We start from the raw sequence: 22,922 nt of genomic DNA, 5'->3' as shown, positions 1-22,922 counted from the left end.
CCGGCCCCCCGCCCCGCTGCCCCCCGCCCTGCCACGGGGTGAACCCCCTCGTTATTATTCTCCGTTCAGCCCTGGTGGCGGCGGCGGTGGTCATATCCCCCCCACCCCGGTCCCCACACAGCATCCCCCATCTCCCCGTCGGCCCCGCTGCCCCATGACGTCATGAGCCATCTCCGTGGCAACCAGCGGTGAGGTCACTCTCGGCGCAGGCTGGACAGCCTGGCCCCATGGTGGTGGGGGGCAGGATCTGGCCCCGCTCTGGGGGGTCCTGCCTGGGGTGGCTGTGCCGCAGGGGTCTGACCCTCACAGCTGCCTGCGGGGCCCCCATGGTGGTACTGGGGTGTCCCCCCGCTGCTCCAAGTGCTTATAGGATCCCAGAGCGGGGAACGGACCCCAAAGGGTCCCCAGTCCCCTCACCCCCCCAAAATGTCCTGCTGAACATCCCGGGGATGCTGTGACCCACCCCACATATCCCCAGTGCAGTGTCCTGCCGGCACTGCTGGGGCAGGCAGGGGACCCCGATGTCCTGGGACCTGCCTGCACTGCACCCCGTGGTGCACCTGGATGGGGCTGGGGGGGAGTGGGGGTGCGCAGGAGTGGGGTGCACAGTGCTGGCACTGGGAACAGGACCAGGGCTGGGGCTGGATCAGGGATAAGTGTCCAGAGCTAGTGCTGGGGTGCCCAGAGCAGGACTGGGACAACTGGGAAGTGCCCAGGGCTGGGACTGGGGTGTGCGGGACCCATGACCAAGACCAGAGGGGTGCCCAGGACCCGGAGGGGGGGATGAACAGGACCAGGGCTGGGACCAGGACCAGGACTTGCCCCGGACTGAGAATGGGACCAGGAGGGCACCGAGGACCGGGGTCAGGAGCAGGGCCAGGACCGGGAGCAGGACCAGGAGCCAGACTGGGAGCAGTAGGGCCAGGAGCAGGACCGGGAGCTGGACCAGGAGTAGGGCCGGGACTGGGAGCAGGAGCAGGAGCAGGAGCAGGAGCGGGAGCGGGAGCGGGAGCAGGGCCAGGGGGATGCCCAGGAGCCGGCTGGGTTGCGCAGGACCAGGCGGGGGGTGCTCAGGGCTGGAACCAGAACCGGGGAACGGGGCCGGGGCGCGGGGGGGATGCCCAGGACCTGGTCCAGGATACCCAGGACCGGGACCGGGAGCAGGCGGTGCCGGCTGCGGATGCAGGTACCGGTGCGGGAGCAGGGAAGGGGGGTGGAGGGGCGGGGGGGGGTTGCGGGTGCGGGGCGGTGCCGGTGCCGGTGCGGGGCGGTCGCGGCGGCGCTGCCGGTGGCGGGGCGGGGGCGGTGCGGCCCCTCCTCCGCCGGGGCCGGGCTTGCGCCGCTTCCTGCGGAGCCGCCGGGCGCTGGGAGCAGCCGGCAGCCCCCGGCGCGCCGCGGCCCCGGGCCCCCGCCGCCGCCCCCGCCCCGCCCCGCCGCCCGGCCCCCCCCACCCCCCCCCCCGCTCCCTTCCCCCCCCCCTCCACCTCCCCGCCCCCGGCGGGCCCGGGGGCGCCGCCGCCGCCGCCCCACGCTGGCGCAGAGGCCCGGGCCCGGGCCCGCCTCGCCGCTGAGGATGTCCCGGAAGGCGCCGCGGGCGGAGGTGTGCGCCGACTGCAGCGCCCCAGGTAAGGGCCGACCTTCCCCCCGGCACCGACACCGGGCCCCCCGGGACGACCCCGCTACGCTCCATCCCTCCCACACCAGCCTCCCGCCCCCCTCCCGGCGGGGCCCTTCGCACCTCGTGTTGCCACCCCCGGAGCGCCTCCCCCTCTCCCGAAGCCTGCCTTGCGTTCCCCGGTACGGCTGCGGAGCCCGCTCTGCGCTCCCCGGTGTGCCCCCCAGTACACCCCCGGGAGCCCCCACAGCACCCCCGGGAGCCCCCCGGCACCCTATGGTGCCCCCCAGTACACCCACAGCAACCCCGGGAGCCCCCTCGGCACCCCATGATGCCCCCCAGTGCACCCACACACCCCCGGCAGCCCCCTCGGCACCCCATGATGCCCCCCAGTGCACCCACACACCCCCGGCAGCCCCCTCGGCACCCCATGGCGCCCCTCGGTACATCCTCAGCACCCCTGTGAGCCCCTACCCCGAAGTTCACCCCGTCTTTTGCATCTCCTACACCCCACAGCAAAGCCCCTTTGCACCCCCCAGGGTGCCCTCAGGACACCCCCCGATGAGTCCCCTCTGCACCCTGCAGTGCACACCCCAGGGCCCCCCGCTGAGTTCCCTGCTCTGCCCCCCAGGAACCCTCTGATGTGCCCCCAGCACAGAGCCCTGGTGAGACCCCCGGGCCCCCTTGGTGCACCCCCTTTCCACCCCAGGAATCTCCCAGTACACCCCAGACATGACCCCGATAACCCCCTGTGCCCTCTGTGCCGCCCTGGTGCACCCAGTGTACCCCCGCTGCACCCAACACCCCCACACACCACCCACAGCCTTTGCACCCCTCGCCGTGGGTGCTGCTGGCGTAGGCTGGGGACCTGCTGGTTGGTGCCAGCAGCACCGAGAACCCTGCAAATGGCAGGATCGGGGAGGGGGGACACCCTCCTGCGCCCCCCAGCACCCCGCAGCCAGCACCCACGCCGGCCGGATCTGGGCTCGGCGGTGCAGGCAAGCTGAGCCGGGCCGGCGGCGGCCGTGCTGCAAGCCACGGCCTGAGCCTGGGCAAGACGATTCGCATCCCCGCGGTGCCGGTGCCCGCAGCCCCCGCACCGGGCTGGAGCCTGTGGGGCCGAACCCCCAGATCCTGCCCACGGTAGGGCTGGACCCCCAATCTCTACCATGGCCAGCTTGGGTGGCCCCCCAGCGATGAATGAACGAGGCTGAGAGTCGAGGCTCACTCTGAGCCAGCCCCGGAAAGCTGCCCGCGGGCCAAGGCTGTGCCAAAATTATTCCGGCCACGTGCCAATGGCCGGATCCTGCCAGGAGAACCGGCGGCACGCGTGGGTGTGGGGCTGCCCTGCCTCCGGGTGGGTCCCCCAGCCGGCGGGCGAGCGGGGGTCACAGGGGTGCCCGGGGCGGTGCCGAGGCTCCCTGCCGGGGCTGGGTGTGGGGGGTGGGAAATGGAAACCAGTTTCTTCCAATCTCTTATCGCCCGGCAGCCATGTGAGGAAATGAGTTATAAAGTCCAGAGGCCGCTTCCTACCGCGCCGACAGCACCCGCCACCGCTGGCAGGGATGCGCTGCCCAGCCCTGCGTGGTGGGGTGCCCGTGGGGTGCCCTGGTCCCTCTGTCCGGGCTCCCTTGGCCAAATCCTGCTCTGCTGGCCCGGTGCGGGGATGCTGGCTGGCCCCAGCCCTCCCCTCCCCAGTGCAGGGCTGAGTGCTGGGGGTCCCAGGGTCAGCCCACGCCCCGGTACAGGAACAGAGATACCAGGAGCTCCCCTTGGGCTCCATGACCCTCCCAGGGTTTGGGGGTGCCCCTGTGCCAGCACTCCCCAAGCTGCTGCAATGCCCACCCGCATCCCACAGCATCCCGGCTGCCCTCTCCAGCGGGTGGGGGTGCCTCCCTGGGGGTACCCCAGATCCCAGTGCCGGCCGGCTCCCCCCCACCCCCAGCGCAGAGCGTCCTGTTCCCGGCAGCGCCCCGTGGGCCGCGGGCGCGAAGGCGCAGATGCCGCGGCGCCGGCTGCCAAGGAGCTGCCATCTGTGTGCGCGGGGCTGCCAGGCTGGGGGGGCCAATACTTCCCCCCCCCCCGCCCCCAGCCACCCAACCTCAGCCCCGGGGCACTGCAGCACTGCAGGGCTGGGTCACCCCCAAAACGCCGTCCCCAGGGCTCTGGGGGGGGTGTGGGTGGCTTGGGGAGGTGTCCAGGACCCTGCGGTGAGGAAGGAGGTGGGGGAGGCCTGGCTGGCTGCCTTCCTCTGCGGGGTCGTGGGGCCACCGTCACCCCCTCTGGACAGTGCTGCCACCCCCCAAGGCCCTGTCCCCCCCGGGCTTGGGTCTTTCCTCTCCCATGGGGTGGGGTGATGTTTGTGTAGGCCCTACAGAAACAAGGGGTGGTGGGGCTGGGCAGAGGCTGGCAGGACTGCCCCACAGCGCCCGGCAGAGGGGCCACCCGGGGACGGTTCGGCATCGGCACCCTGTGCCTGGCCACGTGTCACAGGAGGGGGCTGTGACCCAGCAGGCGGGGGTCCCCAAATCCTGCCCTCAGTCCTTCCGGGGGCAGCTGTGGCCCAACAGCCACCCCGTGGGGCCAGACCCCCCACCCCAGGCCAGCCCCAGGACCTATTTTTGGGGTGCGGGCGTGGGGAGCTGCCACTCGGCCGGGAACGGGGCCCCCGCGGGTGCCGGGGCTGGTGCCAGCGTGGGGCCGGCGCGGCCGCTCAAACAGCCCTTTGTTCCCAGCAGGGACACAAAGGGCTCCAGTCCGGCCGGGCCGGGGCCAGCAGCTGGGGCTGGGGGGAGTTATGGCAGCGTGGGGGGGCCACGGCACCTGCCCCGAGAGCCGGGGTGCCCTGCGGGGCTAGCCTGGGGTGGGTGCTGAGGCTGCAGAGCCGGTGACCACCGTACGTGGGAGCCCACGGGCTGGGGGTGCCCACCCATTGCGGGGCACACTGCCCCCCCGCCTCCAGGACCCCCCTGAATGCCCAGCTTGGGGCTCAGGGGGTGCACGGCCTCGCTGGGTGCTGCAGCGGGTCAGGGTGCCCCTGCTCGGGGTGTGCTGCCGTGGGGTTGGCATCATCCCTGTCACCAGCCACCCTCCCGATGGGGGAGGCCAAATCCTGCCCCCCGCTTTTGGCTGGTGCCTGGTTGCTACGGGAAACCTGTGGGTTTCCCCAGGCGATGGGCTGAACCCCTTGCTGTCGCCTGGGAAACGGTCGCTGTGGCAATGCATCCCCCCCCCCCCCCCGGCAGCATGGGGACCGCATGGGGAGGGGACCTCGGTGACAGGGACACCCGGTGACACCCCCGTACCACCCCGCAGACCCTGGCTGGGCCTCCATCAACCGCGGGGTGCTCATTTGTGACGAGTGCTGCAGCGTGCACCGCAGCCTGGGCCGCCACATCTCCATCGTCAAGCACCTGCGCCACAGCCCCTGGCCCGCCACCCTGCTCCAGGTGGGTGCTGGCCCCGCGGGGACGTGGAGGAGGACACCCCCATGGACCCCCCCCACACACACACCCACTGGGCCCTGCCTCTCCCCCCGCAGATGGTGCACACCTTGGCGAGCAACGGGGCCAACTCCATCTGGGAGCACTCGCTGCTGGATCCGGCCCAGGTGCAGAGCGGGCGCCGGAAGGCAAATCCCCAGGATAAAGTGCAGTAAGTGCCCCCCGCACCGTGGGGAGGGGGTCAACGCCGGCCGGGCACCCCCACTTCACCCTGCAACCTTCTGCTAACCCCCTCCAGCCCCACCAAGTCAGAGTTCATCCGCGCCAAGTACCAGATGCTGGCCTTCGTCCACAAGCTGCCCTGCCGGGACGATGACGGCGTCACTGCCAAGGACCTCAGCAAGGTGGGGCACAGGCTGGGGGCGTGGGGACCCCCCCTCAGCAGCAGGGATGGATCCCCCCCCCCCCCCTTACCCGCCTCTCCCCTCCGCAGCAATTGCACTCGAGCGTGCGGACGGGCAACCTGGAGACCTGCCTGCGTTTGCTCTCCCTGGGTGCCCAGGCCAACTTCTTCCACCCGGTGAGCGCCGCTGGGGCTCGGGGTCTGTGGGGGATGGTGCTGAGCTTGGGGGGTGAGGGGGTGGTTTCCACGGGCTGGCTGCGGGGCTGAGGCTGCCCGTACCTGCAGGAGAAAGGCACCACGCCGCTGCACGTGGCCGCCAAAGCCGGCCAGATCCTGCAGGCAGAGCTGCTGGTGGTCTACGGCGCCGACCCCGGGGCGCCCGACGTGAACGGCCGGACCCCCATCGACTACGCCAGGTGAGGGTGGGAAAGGGGAGGCAGGGAGGGTCACCGCTGCCTGTACCCTCTCCATAGGGTGGGCATCACCCCTGCCCGTCCTCTCACAGGCAGGCAGCCCAGCACGAGCTGGCAGAGCGGCTGGTGGAGTGCCAGTACGAGCTGACCGACCGGCTGGCCTTTTACCTCTGCGGCAGGAAGCCGGGTGAGCGCGGGGGTCTGGGGGGGGGTGGGGGGATGCTTACCCCAGGGCGGGGCGCGGGGTCCCGCTCACCACCCCTCTCTTTGCACAGACCACAAGAACGGGCACTACATCATCCCGCAAATGGCAGACAGGTGAGTGCCCAGCGCCCGCGGCCCCGCCGCCCTGTCCCATGTACCCCCCGGCGTCCCCGCTGGGCCAAGGTGGGGACCCCGGTTACCTCCCCGTGACCGGCGCTGGAGCATCCTCAGGGAGGGTGGAGGGGGGGGGGTCTGCGTGCCTGCGCGTTTAACGTCCGCCTTTATCCTGTTCTTCCCCCCGCTGCCTTCTCCGGAGCGCAGGGTGCGCCCAAAGTGCATGGCACAGAGGTATTGTCCGCTCGGCTCTCGGCTCTGGGGGGCCCCCCCTGTGCCACTGGCATGGGCCCCCCCTGCAGCCCCGGCCGCTCGGCCCAGCCGAGCACCCGGGGAGGGGGATCCCACTCGCCCCCTGCCACCTCATCCCCCTGTGCCTGCTTGCCAGCCCCGCTCGGTGAAGCCCCCCGCATCCAAGGGAGGGTCCCTGTCCTGGTGGGGTGCAGCTGGGGACTGTTTCAGTGGGGATGGGCCAGGAATAACCCCTGCTTTGTGTCTCCCCCACCTCCCCACGCCTGCCCCCCCCCCCAGCCTGGACCTCTCCGAGCTGGCCAAAGCAGCCAAAAAGAAGCTGCAAGCGGTGAGTGGGGGCCGGGGCAGGGCTGGGGGGGGTCCCATCCGCTCCTCCCATCCCGCCTGACGCTGTTCCCCGTCCCGCTGCAGCTCAGCAATCGCCTCTTCGAGGAACTGGCCATGGACGTCTACGACGAGGTGGACCGTCGGGAGAACGATGCGGGTGAGCGGGGGGCGTGGGGTGCAGCCCCCAAAAAGGCTGGGGCGGGCAGCGTGGCGCAGGGAGGAGCAGCTGGCGGGGCCGCGGTTGAGCCCAGCGCTCCCCCCCTCGATCTGGATCCGTCTGCCGGGACCGCAGGCCCCTCCTTCCTCATTCCTCCGGCCGGGGAGGTTTGCTCCGAGTGAGGGGCCGCCGCCGGGCGCTGGGGCTGGGGTGCTGCTGGAGGTGGGTGCCGGGCCCCCCCGGGGATGGGGGCTCAGCCTGGAGGGGTGCCCTTGAGCTTGGGGGGTGGTGGGGTGGCGGCCACCCCATTTTCATGGCGGGGTGGGCACCGACAGGAACGCCAAACCCTCTCCCTGCTGGCTGGGGGGTGCAAAGCTGGTGCCCCAACGGGTGAGAAGCTGGGGGTCCTTGCTGGGGGGTGCAGGGGGGACCCCAGCCCCCCCGGGGCGGGTGGGGCAGGCGATTCCCGTCAGCCGGGCCGGGCTCCATTCCCAGCCCCAGCAGGCTGGCCCTGCGCCCGCGCCTGCGTCCTGCCGGCTCCGTCGCCGGCCCCAGGCCCTGCAGCCCGCTCGCTCTGGGGTCGGGGTGGGGGGGTTGTCTGGCCCCCGCAGCCCCCCCGGGGGTCTGATGCCGGGTGCCTGCCCGCAGTCTGGCTGACGACGCAGAACCACAGCACACTGGTGACAGAGCGCAGCGCCGTCCCCTTCCTCCCTGTCAACCCCGAGTACTCAGCCACACGCAACCAGGTAAGTCCCCCCCAGGCCTTGCGACCCCCTCGCCTTGCACCCAGACACCTGCTCATCCCCCTTTTTCCCCCCTTCCTTCCCAGGGCCGGCAGAAGCTGGCCAGGTTCAACGCCAGGGAGTTCGCCACCTTGCTCATCGACATCCTTGGGGAAGCCAAGCGCCGGCAGCAAGGGAAGAGTCTGCTGAGCCCCACGGGTGAGGAACGGGGGCCAGCAAGGTGGGGTTGAGCCACCCCCCCCGCCCTGTGCTCAGCACCCCTCTGCCTTCCCCCAGACGCCCTCGACTACTCGCTGCGGAGCCAGAGCGACTTGGACGACCAGCACGACTACGACAGCGTCGCCTCCGACGAGGACACAGACCAGGAGCTGCTGCGCAACGCCTCCCGCAACAACCGCGCCAGGGTGAGCCCCAGACTCCTCCCCCCCGACTCCCCCCCCGCCCCCCGACTCCCAGCTCCAGGATCCTGGTGCTGAGCCCCTCTCCCCACAGAGCATGGACTCCTCCGACCTCTCGGACGGCCCCATCACGCTGCAGGAGTACCTGGAGGTGAAGAAAGCTCTGGCTGCCTCCGAAGCCAAGGTGCAGCAGCTGATGAAGGTGAACAACAGCCTGAGCGACGAGCTGCGCCGGCTGCAGCGCGAGGTGGGTGCGGGGCCAGTGGGACCCCTCCAGCTCCCTCAGCGTTACCCCACTCCTTTGCTGATGCCTCCCCCCCGGCCCTGGCTGCAGATCCACAAGCTGCAGGCAGAGAACACGCAGATCCGGCAGCAGACAGGTCCCACGCACCCAACCCCGACCCCCAGTGAGCGGCCAGAGCACGGGCACCCCCCGGGCACGACCCCCCCGCACCGCCGGGACCGCCAGGCCTTCTCCATGTACGAGCCGGGCTCGGCGCTGAAACCCTTCGGGCAGCCGGTGGAGGAGCTGGTGACGCGGCTGCAGCCCTTCGGCACCGGCGTGAGTGCCCTGGGGAGGGCGGGCGGGTTGTTTTTGGGGTGCAACTGTCCCCCCGCCCAGCCCCCCAGGGTGCTGGGTCCTGTCCCCGCGGGGCCGTAACCTTTCGTGTGTCGCCAGGAGGTGGAGGACGAGGCTCTGTACTCCATGCACATCCCGGCCAGCGTGTACCGGGTAAGGGGGCCGCAGCGGGGGTGGCTCCTGCATGGCACGTGGTGGCCGTCACCCCCTCCTGGGACCGGCCCTCCGTGCTGTCCTGGGACGTCCTGTCCCCCCGCCAACCTGCACCCCCCGGGTCAGGCCGGGAACCTCCCCGGGGGATGGTGGCCGCGGGACGTTCCTGCATGCAGGGCGGCAGTGTCCCCTGTGCTCGTCCTCCCCTGCACGTCACCGGGATCAGCTCTGGACCCTTCTGCGCCCTGTTCAGCACCGGCTTCCCCTCTCTTCCCCCTCCAGATCCGGAAAGGTCCGTCTGCCTCCTCGGTGCCCTTTCCCCCATCCTCCCCGCTGCTCTCCTGCCCACCTGACGGTGCCCGGCACATGGTGATGTACCGGGGTGCGGGGGGAGGGAGGCAGCTTCTGGGGTGGGGGGACCCCAACCCTGCATGGGGACGGGGACAGGCAGGGCCTGACGCTGCTCCTCTCCCCTCCAGAGCAAACTGGACCGACATGGCAGCGGCACTGACAGCGACTATGACAACACGCAGGCGGGTGAGGTCCTGATCAGGTGAGTGCTGGGGCTGGGGGCTGCGCTGGGGGCTGGGGGCTGGCACTGACCCCTCGGGGGGTGTCGGTCGGTCCCCGCAGCATGGAGGGGAAGCGGTTTGTGGAGCTGAGCAAGGACGAGGACTTCCCCCACGAGCTGGACCCGCTGGACGGGGAGCTGGACCCTGGGCTGCCCAGCACGGAGGACGTCATCCTCAAAACCGAGCAGGTCACCAAGAACATCCAGGAGCTGCTGCGGGCGGCACAGGAGTCCAAGCACGACAGGTAGGGCTGGGGCACAGCCAGGGGGGCCCGTCTGCCCCCCCCTGGTTCTAGGAGCTGTGTAAACATGGGGCCATCCCATGGTCGGGAGCCATCGTCGTCCCCCCCCCAGTGCTCACCCCCCTCTGCTCACCCCCAGCTTTGTGCCCTGCTCGGAGAAGATCCACTCGGCCGTGACGGAGATGGCATCGCTCTTCCCCAAGGTAGGAGGGGTGGGGTTGGGGTCCCCACCAGGCACCCTCAGGTCCCCCACAGCGGGTCCTGACACTGCTCCTCTGCCCTGCTGCAGAAGCCAGCGCTGGAGACGGTGCGGAGCTCCCTGCGGCTGCTCAACGCCAGCGCCTACCGGCTGCAGAGCGAGTGCCGCAAAACCGTGCCCCCCGAGCCGGGTGCCGCCGTGGACTACCAGCTCCTGACCCAGCAGGTCATCCAGTGTGCCTACGACATCGCCAAGGCCGCCAAGCAGCTGGTCACCATCACCACCCGCGAGAAGAAGCAGTGAGCGCCGGCCCGCGTCCCCTACCCACCCCCCCCACCCCACCCCCCCCCAACCCCAATCCCGCCCCCGGCCCCTGCGCTCTGTCTCTCCCTCCCCTCTGGGGCGAGCAAGTGGCCTTTAGCCCACGGGGAACCGGGGCGTGGGGCGAGCCCCCCCCCCCCCCCCAACCCCTGCGCCGCTGAGGAGCTGGTGCTCAGCCTGCGGGGTCGGTGCCTGCATCCCCCTGTACAGACCCCCCTGCCCCCCCCGCGGCACGCGCCTAACTTATCCTGTACATAGCCTGTGTAGCTGTCCGTGGCGGCGGTGGCGATGTACCCCCCCACCCCACAAAGCCCCTCGCCGGGCGGCCGGTACCCCCGGGACCGCCCGCAGCGTTACACTGGACCGGGGCGCCCGCGGGGGCCCCCCCCTGCCCCCGTCCCTGGGCGTCCTGCCCCCCCTCCCCGCGCCGGGGCCGCGCTCCCTACTGTAAGATGTGTCCTTGTACATTTGTATCAATAAAGGTGTGAGCATTGCACGGGCCCCCAGCCCCACGGCTCCTGCAGCGATGGGGGGGTCCCATCCCCCCCCGGGGTGTGCCTGCAGGGGATTCACCTCCCCCCCCCCGGCCAGCACCATGCAGAGCTCGGCCACGTGTCCCTCCCGTTTCACCCAGTCCCCTTGGCCCCGGCTGGCGGCTGGTCACACCGTCCCCGGCGTGGCCCCAGCACTCGCCCAGCCCCGGGGCTGGGCTTTCCCGGCACGGCCCTGCCATCGTTCTGTGAACCTGCTGCGCACCGGGGGCTGCTGGCCGGGGCTCCCGTCACCACCATGGTGTCCCCTGGGGGTTTGGTGGCCGCAGCCGTGGTGCTCCTGAGCCTGGGCCTCCTGGCCTGGCGCCTTTGGACGGGGAGGCTGGAGGTGCCTGAAGACTGGGGAGAGGAGGAGAAGGAAGAGGAGGGGATCCCCTTCATCGCCGAGGATGGCTCAGGGCGCTGCCGGCTGCTGTGCAAGCCCTCGGCGCTGGCCCAACACCTGGTGCGGAGCTTGGGGCGGTCGGCGGCGCTGCAGGGGGGCCACTGGCCGTGGCCACGCTGGCCCCGGCTCCAGATGTTGTGGCAGCTTCTGCAGCCTCCCGAGCTGGAGCCGGCGGTGGCCCGGGAGCTCCTGCAGCTGCCCGATGCTGGGCTGGTGGCCCTGGACTGGCTGGTGGGGCCATGGGGGGCTGTGGGGGGTGGCGGTGGGGGGGGCCCCAGCCTGGTGCTGCTGCTCATCCCCAACGCCGCTGGGAAGGTGACGGAGGGGCTGCTGCAGCTGGGGCTGCGGGCGCTGGAGCGGGGCTTCATCCCCGTCATCTTCAACCGCCGGGGCCACAACGGCTGCCCCCTCACCACGCCCCGGCTCCAGCCCTTCGGTGACCCCGGGGACTTGCGGGAGGCGGTGACCTACCTGCGCTGCCGGCACCCTGCCACCCCGCTGCTGGCCGTCAGCGAGGGCTCGGGCTCGGGGCTACTACTTGCCTACCTGGGCGAGAGCGGCTCCTCCAGCCGCCTGGCCGCCGCCGCCTGCATCTCCCCTGTCTTCCGCGGCCGGGAGTGGTTTGAAGCCGGGATGCCTTGGCTCTACGAGTGGCCGCTGCTCCTGCACCTCAAGCGGGGACTCAGCAGGTCAGTGGGGTCCCTCAGGCTGGCGGGGGGGTGGGGAAGGGGTGTCCCCGGAGCCCCTCAGCCATCCCTGGAGCAGCGGGGAGGGAGTGCAATGGGTGCCGCTGCCGGCATCGGGGCAGAGGTGCTGAGAGCAGCAAAATGCGCTGGTTAATGAACACCAGCCTGGAGCCGGCTGCTGCGGGGCCAGCTTGGCCGCCACGTGCTCCCTGGCCCAGCTGGGGCTGTGACAGCATCTCGGGGTCCCCTGTGTCACCTCGGCACAGCAGCACTGGGTGGGTTGGCAAAGCCCCCAGCGCTGTGCTGGACCCTGGGGGCTGAGCGGGGTCGGCCACCCCCACCTGCGTGGCTGCTTGCCCCCAGCACCCGACCTGCCCTGGGAGGGTTGGGGGGCCACAACCACTGACCCACAGCCTGGCTGGGGGCTGTGGCAGCTGCCACCCCCCCCTCCTGAGGCACAGGGTCCCCGTTGCCCAACACGGCCATGCTGGGGAGGGCCAAGTACTAGTGTGGGCTGGGACGGGAGACAAACCACCCCGTGCCAAGGCCTTGAGCAAGCGGCACCTCCCTGGGTGGTGCTGAGACCTTGGGCGGGGGGAGGGGATGGGACACAGAGGGGCCCCACTGGTGGGCAAATGAGAGCCCAAAAAAATGCAGCCGAACCCCAAAATGCTGGGGCAAACAGGTGCCAAGTTGAGCCTCAGCAAAGGCGGGGTGGGTGCAGCCAGGCACAGTTCACTGCAGGGATGGGGGGCAGGGGAGGGTTTCTGTTGGCCAGGTGATGGTGGCGGGGGTGGGGGGGTGGGGTGGGGTAGCAGGAGGGTGTTCCCCCCCCCCCCCCTCCCCCCCCATTTCCCAATACCCAGTGCAAGCGCTGCTGCCATGGCAACAGAGAGGAGTGCTGGCTGCCTCCCGTTGCCATGGTACCCAGCCTGGCACAGGCTGCACTGCGGGGACACCCCCCCCCCCCCCCCCCCCAGCATCCCCAGCACAAGGGGCTGGGACCAGGACCCCCAAACCAGCTGCAGGGAAGGCGGTGGGAGCTTGAGGCCACCCCCAGTCCCTGTGTGCAGGGCTGTGGCCCACGGTGGCCATCCCATCCCCGCAGGTACGCGGGGTCCCTGGCCGAGGCGGTGGACGTGGAGGGGCTGTTGGGCAGCCGCTCGCTGCGGGAGCTGGAGGAATCCCTCTTCTGCCGGACCAAGAGCCGCCCCACCACCTGGGAGACGTACTGGGAACGCAACGAACCCCTGCGCGACGCCGACGAGGCGGCCGTGCCCGTGCTGTGCCTCTGCAGCGCCGACGACCCCGTCCGCGGCCCCCCGGCCCGCAGCCTCCCGCTGGAGCTCTTCCGCAGCAGCCCCTACTTCTTCCTGCTGCTGACCCCCCACGGGGGCCACTGCGGCTTCCCCCGGCGGGGACCGGGGCGCTGCTGGGGACACGAGGCCGTGCTGGAGTATTTCAGGGCCATGGCCGAGTTCCTGCGGGCTGAGGAGCGGAGGAAGGGGCTGCCGCGGCCCCGCAGGTGGGGGGGTCCCGCCGTCGAGCCCCCCGTCTTCACCTGGCAGAGGTCCTACACCCGGTAGCCCCCGGGGAAGGGTCCCACACGCTGGGGAGGGGGGCTCAGAAAGGCAGGCAGACACTCCGTGTACTAAAATTACTTTATTACAGTTGATTTTTTTTTCTTTTTTAACATTTCCTTTGCTATGATACAAAGGATACTTACAAACAAAATATTACATATGACCTTATTTTTTTCTCTTCTCTTATTTTCTGACAACTTGGTAACAGCTTTAAATGCACAATCTATACAATTAATACAGGTTATATATGAGCTATAACGTATGTTGAACCAGAAGAATACCAGAATACTGACAATATACTGTACATTAAGCCTTATCAGTTAGTGCTCGTGGCATTTTCTACAAGAAGGAAAACGCACACCTGTAGATTCACTCATACCAGCTGGTGCTACCAGACATGGAAGCAGGAAGGAGTTTAATTCCCCTAGTTAAATCCTTCGCGGCCCATCACCGTGGTGCTGGGCCTGGAAACCTCAGACCAGTGTTCATAGTAAAACAGCAGATATGTGTGTGTTTTTTCTAACTAACGCTCCGCAGCACAAAACTGTGCGGTCGGGCGCCTTCCCCCCGCACCGCGGCAGCCGGGCTTTGCTAGGTCTGGATGATGCCCCAGAGCAGACGGCCACGGCGCTGGGCGAGCTCTTGTTGGGGAGCTGGACCTCCTTACGGAGGGGGAGAGGAGGAAGAGGAGGAGGAGGAGGAGGAGAGGAAAAGCAGCAACAGCTTTGCTGTCATCAGTAGGCAGCTCTCGAGTTTGTGCACATGAACAGGCAGGCGCCGAGGGGGGAAGAGCAAGCCCAAGGCACGTCGCTCCCCCCCGGCACGGCTCGGCCGAACCGCGAGGCTCGTGCCCGGCCAAACCTCCGCCGGGTCGGGCGGCCGGCGGGGCTGGGAGCTGCCGTGCAGTTACCTGCTCGCCAGGAAAGGTTTGCTTTTGTTTCGCAGCCAAAGCTAGAGTTGTGTGGCTACAGGTGTGCACTTCCCCTCCTCCCGCCATGGTCTATGTTGGACTGATAAGGTTACATTTTTGTTTTTTTGTTTTTTTTTTTTTTTTGTTTTTTTTTTTAAAGCAACCAGTAAGTAAGTGAAGCGTTTTTAGTTGACTGGCAAAAGACCTGGCATTTGCACAGAAGCTGCAAATGGAAAATAGCCATCCCCTCCTCCCACCCGCTGCATCCCAGCCCAGAAAATCCCAAACTGTTGGCGGAAGAAAAAAAAAAAACAAAAAACAGGGGTGGAGGAGAGGAAGGGGAGGGGGAACAGGTTGGAAAATACCAGGTTTGAGTTAACAATTCCTTGACTTCACACAATGCTTGTGCAAAAAGAAACAAAACAAAACCCCCAAACAAAAACCAAAACCAGAAACATGCTGGAAATAATGAAAACAAATGGAAAGTAATATATAAAATTAAAAATATAAATAGGATGTCTGGCTGACTGGTAGAAGAATAGGTCATTTAGGTTACAAAAAGGAATATACATTCAAGAGGCTCTGAACCCAGTGGGGTAACTGATGTTAAACTTGTGTTAATAGTTAGGCTAGAATTCTCAAGTTTGTCTTTAAAATCTTCACAATACAAGCAAGCTATTTTTAAAAAATATACACTATACACACCTCACACAGCTTCTCCTATCCGTATTACACACGTTACACTACCCTCCCATCCACTAAACCAAGGGGGTTCCCACGGCTAAGGTACGCAGGGTGGGCCCCCCCTTCCCGACCCACTGGTGTCGGTGGGGCAGCGATGGCTGCAGAGCCCCAGGCAGGTCCCTTGGCCCTCCACATCTTACCACAACCTTCTTAAGCATTTACAAGTCACCAAAGGGCTGTAGCCTTTTATGTTATACACACTTCACTTTGTAACGTTAATTATTTACATCAGGGCTGCCCCCTCCCTCCCCCCCCTCCCTCCCCCCCCCATTTTTCAGCTGTTTCTAGGCAGGTAAAAAATGTTCCTGTTCCAAGCAAGCAGGGGGAAGAGCTGCGGGGGGTTAGGAGGGAAGAAAAGCTGAAGAAAGGAAGCGGGTGGTTTGCTTGCCAGAAGCCAAACCTGTACACGCACGTATGCCTCTCCTTCTCTGATCCTTGAATCCTTACAAGCTCCCGTCCCCTGCAACCTCCAGGACAACCAGACACGGAGAACACGGCCTCACCGGCGCTCAAACTCCTCTGCTCGCGGCTTCCCGGGACGCTCAGCAAAGCTATTCCTGAACTTGCAGACTTGCCTCTGCCCCAAGACAAGGAGTACAGGTCCTTGCTTCGTTCCTAGGAAGCGCGGGGGGAGTCCAGCTCTCACTTCGTGGCAGGTCTCGCGGTGCAAGCGAGCCGCAGCCGGGGCAGGGACACCGAGACCCCCCCGCAAGCCACCACATCGCACCCACAAACTCGCCCTTTGCAGCTGCCACCGGCTGCAGTCGGGGCCGCGCAAAAGCAGCAGCGATGTCATTAACAACCCTGGGCTGATTTCTAAACTCTGCTGAGCTCAGAGTTGCCATAGAAATGCGTGATCCTGGCACTAAAAGCAGGCAACGATCTTAAACTAAAGTCTTTTTTTTTTTTTTTTTTTCCTCCAGTAGGTTTAGATGATCTCAGGTTTAAGACAAAAGCAGTCAGAAGGGGAAACCAGATCATTTCTAGAGAGGTTGAAAAATATAGTCATAAGCCAGTATTAAACTGCAGCAAAGAACCTGAACTCGGTTCCCGTTGAGTTTAGCCCCAGAGAAAGCTTGAAGCCACCGCTCTGTCCCTCGCCCTGCCCACCATACAGCACACGACGCCAAAAGGAAGAAGATTCCACACAGCAAACATGGAAAAAACCGGCAAACACGGAAAACCTGGCAAACACGGAAAACCCGGCTGAAGGCTGGAAGCCGAAAGCCCCAGGGCGAGCGGCTGTTGGCCTCCCCAGCCCCCCGGCCCCAGCGGCCGCTGCGCCTCCCCAGCTCGCAATATTTAAGCACAATTCCTTACAGCATCACTTTGACAAGTCTCGGGGATTAGATGCATGCTGAACTACGACTGGCAATTACAGTAGCTTTTTGCTAGCTGGCACATACTGTATCTATAAATTTTAGTACAAAAACTTAAAAAATACAGAAACTAGGTCAATTTGTTAACTACATATTTACAGATAATTACAACTCTTTTCACTCACAATAATTAAACTAATTGTCAGTGAAAATTCAAACTGTGCATGTTCTGAGGTACCCGTACTCAAGGGTGGGGAGCGGGGCAGGGGACCGGAGGGGCGAGGTGGAAGATCCCCCCGGGTTTGTTCACATCCGTGGGGACAACGCTCAGCCCTCCTGGTTCCTGGACTCAGTGTGTGCATTCAGAGAAAGCAAGGAGAGAGGGAACCGATGTTGGGGGTTTTTTTTCATAGGACATGGCTTTAGGATGTTTTGAGGACGCCAGACGGGTGCAAAGCCAACGGTCACGTACCAAACTGCCTTCCTCCCCCCGCTCCCAGAGGAGCCTTCAGGTGAAGTGCAAGTATTGAGACCCACAGCTCGGTGGTTAAGGTGCTTGTTTGCCGGCAAATCTGATTTACTAAGTCCCTCTCTAGCTGACAAAGGCCCCTCCCTGCCCAGCAAAGCCGGGGCTGAGAGGCAGGGCAGGGATGCAGCAGGCAGCACCATGGCCCCAGCTGGCTGAACCTCACTGTGCAACAGGAACCAGGGTTATCTGCTGCCATCGTTCCCTGGTGGGGTGATGTTTACTATAACCACTAGATCTATCAGTTTTGGGTTTTTTTGGCTGTAAACAGCTACCCACAACCCTCCAAAGCGCTTCATACGCATTTCTCAACAGACTCCGGCTCAATCGACTTGTAAAAGTGCAAACTGAAACAAACGCAGCAGAGGGACAGCGCCCGGCCTCCCTGTCTGGGCACCCACCACTCCTCCATCCTTGGCATGTGGCTCTGGGCTCGCTGCCGGCCAGCGCCGGGGTGGGAAAGTTTCAGGCAGGAGCACAGCTAAAGATGACCCTACTCCTTCTGAAAGAGGAAGGTTGTCCCAACCAAATCCAAGCCTCTCCTAAAAAACTCGCAAGAGACCTTCCAAAAAGGACAGGGGGGGAAAATTGCCTCCAAATTCTCTGGTAGCACAAAGAGGAGAGCCCACGGTTGGCACGCTGCTGAGCTGGCTGGGCTTCGCCGGGGGGGTAAATATCGCAGCTGGATGAACAGTTGCGACTTGACACATGCGAGAATCATTCATTCCCCGAACTGCCAGATGCCTCACTAAGATGGGGTCTGTAGAGGACAAAGGAGAAGGTCAGAAGGGTCTTCACAGCTTGAGGAGCTCGTGGTGTCCAGCATGGCACTCGCCCCTCTACTATGAGAAAGACCAGGGTAAGATTTACTAGAAACGCAGAGCAAGCACCTGGGAGAAGAACAAGGCTGTCCTCTGCTTACCGGACTCAAGCAGCAAAACACACGTGCCTAGGCAGAATAAAGAATGGACCGAAAGTGTCTGTGTGTGTACATACATGTATGTATATGTTGTACACACGTATATTTTAAATCTTCCAATTTAGCTTCTCTTCTGATCCTCCACAGAACCTGCTCTAGTTATCCGACACACACAAAGGTAGAGAGTGTTCAGTTAGCGGCGGCTTGAGCTCAGGAATACCAAAAGTTAGTGCCGGTGCAGCATGCCAAGACCGTGCCGGGCTTGTGATCTTTTGTGGCGAGACGCAGCTGGGGACTCTGAGCTCAGCCTGCTGAGCACTTCACCGGCCCACTCACCGCCTCCCCAGCAGATCAGTACATTGCCTCAACTGCTTTCCTAACACTATACCATCTTGTTTTCTTCTCTGCTGTCTTCTGACTTTCTGATACGCTCTGGGAGCTCTCTTCTCTCCTTTACAGCACACCCATAGCAGCTATCCTGCCCTCCCGCGCCCCAGAAAAAGAAAGCTACAATTAGCAGGGCAGTATTTAAGCGAGGGCTTTTGACTGCGTTCAGCCCCTGGCACAGCTTGCGCAGATGTTCGGCCGTGCGCTCGCCCTCGAGAGCCCTGCTGCAGGGGTTGCTTTTGCTCACAAACAGGAGAGCTAAAAGGAACAGCAGAACTGAAGTGCCCTGACAGAAATGCACAGCGTGAGGTGTGTGTGCACGTATACCCACACACACGTACATACAGAGTATATAAATATATACAAATGAGATACCATATATATATATCCAGAGAGATGTGCGTATTCAACAGAGTAATGGTAGACAGTGGTACAATACAATTTATTGCCTCTCAAGAAATGGCACGTAAGCGAGGTCGAGGGGGGGCAGGGCAGCCTGAAGCGCAAAGGGCCCTTTTCCCTGGGGGTGGGGTGGGGTGGTTAATAAACAACATCACCCCAGGATTTAGAGGCTGCACCCCGTGCAGGTTACAGCAATGCACGCTGGTCTGGAGCGGGAGGGCTGGGGGGGAGACAGAGCGATGCCAGCCTGGCCCCAAGCCAGGCACGGAATGGCTGCAGGGAATTGTCTGCGGAAAGCACATTTAGTTCTTCAACCCCTTTGAAGCTCACAGGCTTGGAGCGAATGCAGGTGAAACAGAGCTGTGGCCTCCATTTCAGTGCTGCATCCCAGGAAGAAAGCACATAACGTTTGACATGGAAGGGAGAGGTGGCTGCTGACTCCCCGGGACCATGGAGAACATGAAAAACGTGGTCCCTTTCACTGATTTTAATTAAATAAAATTGAAAGAAATTCAAATCAGAAAGAGGTGAAAATGCTGGCTCCTCTGTTTTGTTTTCTCATCTCTGGGCTAAACTACATCAGAACTCTAGATCTTTGCAAAGGGGAGAGAAAAATAACCACAGAATAAGAGATTTCAGGGGTCAAGCTGGTGATTTGAAAATACTGCAATAAAGTTTGCAAAGTAGTCCACACAGAAGAGTTTCCCCAGTGTTAAATACGAACATAAAAGATGCAAGAAAACATCTTTGCTGAGGTACTGGAGTAGTTTCCACAATTTACAGATTATAGTATTTTTAAAACCAAAGTTAGGGCATGACTGCTACGAGTACAATATGGAGCAATTGGTCTTACTTTTAAAAATAGAGTTTGCAAACTGATTCAGAGAGTGTTTGCGTCTCTCTAGTGTATAGTTGTTCATGTATCTCAGAAATATACCCGAGATACATTAAAATTCTCAATGCCAAGGGCCTCCTCATATACCTCCAAAGCACAGCCTGACCCCGAGTCCCTCTGGCTACAGCTGCGTAATGGGGTGCTTTCTCTCGAGATCAGGCTTGTTTGGGACAACTTTCCTTCCCCCACGTACACACAGGGACACACACATTTAGACCAGTTGATCTGAATCAGTTTTTGCAAACTATTTTAATTAAAATATTAACTTGTTGGAATAGTCCAGGTCTGCATATGATATACATGTAAAAATGGTTACTACACAATTCTTTTTGAATACAAAAAAGCCAATATGGGATAGCCACCGTTTGGATTCAGCATTCAGTCATGCTTGACATTACACAAAGAGATGGGTTGAAGAGAATTCTGTTGAAGTAGCTCAATTTAAGCCAGAGACTTTGACCAAATTCAAACCATAACGGAAGCAAAAGAATGAACCCACTGAACTTGCAGGTATAGCCTGTCCCTGCTGTCGCTGCTGCTGTTTGTGATAGAGGAGCTGAACTTCAAAACGCTGTGTTAGCACCATGCTCTGGGCACACCCTCCACACTCACATGGTAAATCCCAACACAATTTTGGCCTTTCACTTCATTTTTGGCTTTCTTTCTAACCCCAGGAAAATACAGGTACCTTTCCTAAATCAGTTTCGCTGCATTTCAACAACACTGCAATGCAAAAGAATGACCCCAAAACATCCAATTCCACATAAAAACATAGCGGAGGAAAGGACAGGACAATTCACGGTCACCACTTGCCCCAGGGGGCAACCAGAGTCACCTCCGTGGGACCCCCGCCTCATCCCAGGCTTCCATCAACTGTTAGTACTACAAAGCTCCTTACTAAGGGGCTGCTCAAACATATTTTGGTAGAGTTTCCATCTTTGATTAGAGCAATATGCTACGTCAAGATGCTAGCAATCCCAGTTGGATTCACCGGACACTGGCAGAGAGTTAAGGATCGGGAGCGGATGTTAATTTAGCTAACGAAAGAACGTCGCCCTGCTGAGAGTACTGAACAGCAGCGAGACACTAGAGTATTTACTATATAAATATGTCACGTGGACAAACACATTCGGAAAACCTTGCTTTTGAGCCCTATAAACATATTAAAGGCAAATCCTAGAGTTAGCAGCTAGTGTTTTCTTCAAGATGATTAGTGTGCAAGGAAAAACATTTACAAAGAACCCTGGCTGGTCAGTCCCCAAGACGGAAATCTTTGCCTTAAGCCAAACTTCATCTACCTGCTCTTTCCCTAGTCCCCCAGTGCTGGCTGACCCAGACCGCCCTGGCACTGGCACAAGAGCATGGGGGCATCTCCAGTTCCCAGCACTAAGGGACAACACGATGCCACAAAGTCATTCGGTTAATGAGACTCCCTGACCTCTTTATCGCCGTATGGATTTCACAATCTCCTTTGCTTCCTTTCAGTAGTACAGCAGCTCCAACGAGCCTCTGGAAGTAGTGCCTTCTCGCATGGTGTGATACGCTGCCAAAATATCACAGCATCTCAAGGGACTGTAAAAGTTGTGAAGTATTGCAGCAACGAAAATAATAAAAAGGAGCCTCACATGCAGCAAGATCTACAGTGGTGATGTGGGTTAGTCATCAGCTGGGAAAGAGTCATTGGCTCAGCTCCTCCTGGTACACTGTGGCAACTAAACATTTAAACAGTTGGCTACACTCTACATGTAAACAGGAAATTGCAACAAGCCAAAAAGGTAATAAATTGGTGGATGTAGTGTAACAATGAAAAGCCCGATCAATGGCATTTTGTGACTATGGCATCCTTCAAAATACCTCTGGCATTTGAGACTGATTGGCTGAAAGTCTAACATTTCTGCATGGAGCAAAAAGGACTACACTGGGCTCCAAGAATTATTCTGATGCTTAGCTAAAATGAGATGTCACAGTATTAGCTGTACAAGTGCATTACTTACGCTCCTCTGCCCAACCTCGTCTGAGCTACCAGCAGCACAGTCAGGGAGTGCCAAAGCAGGAATACAATTTCAAACATTTCTAGCCTGTTCCCTCCAGACAGGTTTACCTACACAGTTCTCGGGAAGCTGACCAGAGCCTTCTGAGAGAACGTCACTTCTTACATGACACAGAGCGGGCACTTGGGTAGAAGGGCCCTGCTGAGCCCTGGTGTCTCTTGGCCTCTCTTCTCACCCTTCTTCCTCACCTACAGGTCTTTGAAAATGCCTCTTGGCAGAGGCAATACCCTAGAAATGTATCCAATTTAATGACAAATAAAAATGGAACAGAAGATCCAGCTGTTCCTCCCCTGGATGTTGGTTTAAAGGCAGCTCGCCTGGTTTTTGCAGGGTGGCAGTTCGAAATTTATGGACATGGGAGGAGGTCTCCATTCTCCCTCAGACTTCCTATGGATGGCGTGATAGGGCAGTCTGAGGCCCTTCTGTCCTGTCAGTGTGACGACCACCAGCCAACTCTTCTGACTAATTGCATATATTTCTCAGACGCCCTCCCAAGACCCCTCCAAAAAGTAAAAAACAACCAAAAATAATAATAATAAAAAAAAAAAAATCAAAAAACCACCCCCCCCAAACCCTGCAGCCAAATACTATGACATCCCAGTTAGTAAACACAAAACATAATGCTTTACAAAATGAATACAATATTCCATGTGCACCCAGCTTCCACACGTCAGCACCGCACTGAGGAGGCTGCTGGGCTGGTGTCTGTAGGCAGTTTCTGTTGGCAGACAGCTCCAGTGGAATTGCCACCCTCAGTTATTGTTTAAGTTATGTATAAGACATGTGTGAACCATTGGATATTTGTGAAGTAACACTTGTGCTCCTGCTCATGCCCTGTTCCGTCCGTCCCCCAGAAGCTGTCCGCCTCAGAGCCTGGGGGCTGTTGCGGACCCCTATAGCACTACTTCGAGGTACCCCCTGCATGGGCCCCGAGGGGTGACCCCATGGCTGGGGTCCACCTTGCATTGGATGGCCCCAAGCTTGTGGTGGGCCACCCATGGGATGACCCCAGTGAGGTCCTGCACCCCCAGTAGGATTGTGGGACCAGCCAGAAGCTCCCGGGTAGCTGTGGCTGAACGCCTCGGGGGAGAGATTAGAAAGAACCATATTACTAAAACCTAGCCTCATGCTTTCTGAGTCAAAGGCTTCGATCTCGCGAGCTTGACGCTCCAGCAGGCTTCGTATCCGTTCGGTACGCTCGTTCTGCAACGCCAGCATCTCCTCCTCAATCTAGGAAGGAAAAAGAAGAGACCGTCTGTAGTAGCAGGACTCTGTTAGAGGCATGGCTTCAAGTCTCGGAAGGACTTGTAACAGCAAGCTAATGAGGACCTTCTCCCTGTATTTCTACGTAAGGCTGGATCTAGAGCAGATGTCCACTGACACACAATCTGTTCTGAATACAAAAGGGTACGTCCCATAGACCGGCACA

General features: G+C 61.8%; 3 protein-coding genes across 7 annotated transcripts in view; 2 read left to right on the top strand and 1 right to left on the bottom strand.

The window, feature by feature from the left end:
* The first annotated feature begins 1,508 nt into the window (after window positions 1–1,508).
* On the top strand, window positions 1,509–10,636 carry GIT1 (GIT ArfGAP 1). Of its 4 annotated transcripts, XM_074890429.1 has the most exons (22): window positions 1,509–1,625; window positions 4,931–5,064; window positions 5,157–5,269; window positions 5,357–5,462; window positions 5,552–5,638; window positions 5,747–5,877; window positions 5,967–6,061; window positions 6,150–6,192; window positions 6,400–6,426; window positions 6,724–6,772; window positions 6,856–6,928; window positions 7,577–7,674; window positions 7,758–7,869; window positions 7,948–8,075; window positions 8,164–8,316; window positions 8,404–8,631; window positions 8,749–8,802; window positions 9,085–9,171; window positions 9,282–9,355; window positions 9,436–9,618; window positions 9,755–9,818; window positions 9,905–10,636. In XM_074890429.1, the coding sequence occupies exons 1-22, from the start codon at window positions 1,574–1,576 to the stop codon at window positions 10,115–10,117; spliced, it is 2,304 nt and encodes a 767-aa protein (XP_074746530.1). In that variant the 5' UTR covers window positions 1,509–1,573; the 3' UTR covers window positions 10,118–10,636. The 4 variants fall into 4 exon arrangements, with proteins under 4 accessions (XP_074746530.1, XP_074746531.1, XP_074746532.1 ...); XM_074890430.1 differs by lacking the exon at window positions 6,400–6,426; XM_074890431.1 differs by lacking the exon at window positions 8,749–8,802.
* Window positions 10,637–10,780: 144 nt separating this feature from the next.
* Window positions 10,781–13,508, top strand: ABHD15 (abhydrolase domain containing 15). The gene is made up of 2 exons (XM_074890433.1): window positions 10,781–11,760; window positions 12,866–13,508. Exons 1-2 carry the CDS (start codon window positions 10,925–10,927, stop codon window positions 13,341–13,343), a joined length of 1,314 nt encoding a protein of 437 aa, XP_074746534.1. The 5' UTR covers window positions 10,781–10,924; the 3' UTR covers window positions 13,344–13,508.
* The window catches only part of TAOK1 (TAO kinase 1), a 74,075-nt gene continuing 64,557 nt past the window's right edge, over window positions 13,405–22,922 (bottom strand). For both annotated transcript variants that reach the window (XM_074890427.1, XM_074890428.1), the window contains exon 20: window positions 13,405–22,723. In XM_074890427.1, coding sequence (XP_074746528.1) covers window positions 22,262–22,723 — 462 coding nt within the window. In that variant the 3' untranslated portion in view covers window positions 13,405–22,261. The remainder of the gene's footprint in view (window positions 22,724–22,922) is intronic.

Source organism: Strix uralensis, chromosome 20, assembly GCF_047716275.1.
Source record: "Strix uralensis isolate ZFMK-TIS-50842 chromosome 20, bStrUra1, whole genome shotgun sequence".
Lineage (NCBI taxonomy): Eukaryota > Metazoa > Chordata > Aves > Strigiformes > Strigidae > Strix > Strix uralensis.
This window is presented reverse-complemented; position numbering and strand designations above follow the sequence as displayed.

What these genes read in the sequence shown, in the direction of transcription:
- GIT1 (XM_074890429.1), top strand. Translation starts at nt 1,574, where the DNA reads ATGTCCCGGAAGGCGCCGCGGGCGGAGGTGTGCGCCGACTGCAGCGCC. An exon ending in ACCCCCATCGACTACGCCAG is followed by an intron (nt 5,878 to 5,966) that starts GTGAGGGTGGGA and finishes GTCCTCTCACAG; the next exon opens with GCAGGCAGCCCAGCACGAGC. An exon ending in CCGTCGGGAGAACGATGCGG is followed by an intron (nt 6,929 to 7,576) that starts GTGAGCGGGGGG and finishes GCCTGCCCGCAG; the next exon opens with TCTGGCTGACGACGCAGAAC.
- ABHD15 (XM_074890433.1), top strand. Translation starts at nt 10,925, where the DNA reads ATGGTGTCCCCTGGGGGTTTGGTGGCCGCAGCCGTGGTGCTCCTGAGC. An exon ending in CTCAAGCGGGGACTCAGCAG is followed by an intron (nt 11,761 to 12,865) that starts GTCAGTGGGGTC and finishes CCATCCCCGCAG; the next exon opens with GTACGCGGGGTCCCTGGCCG.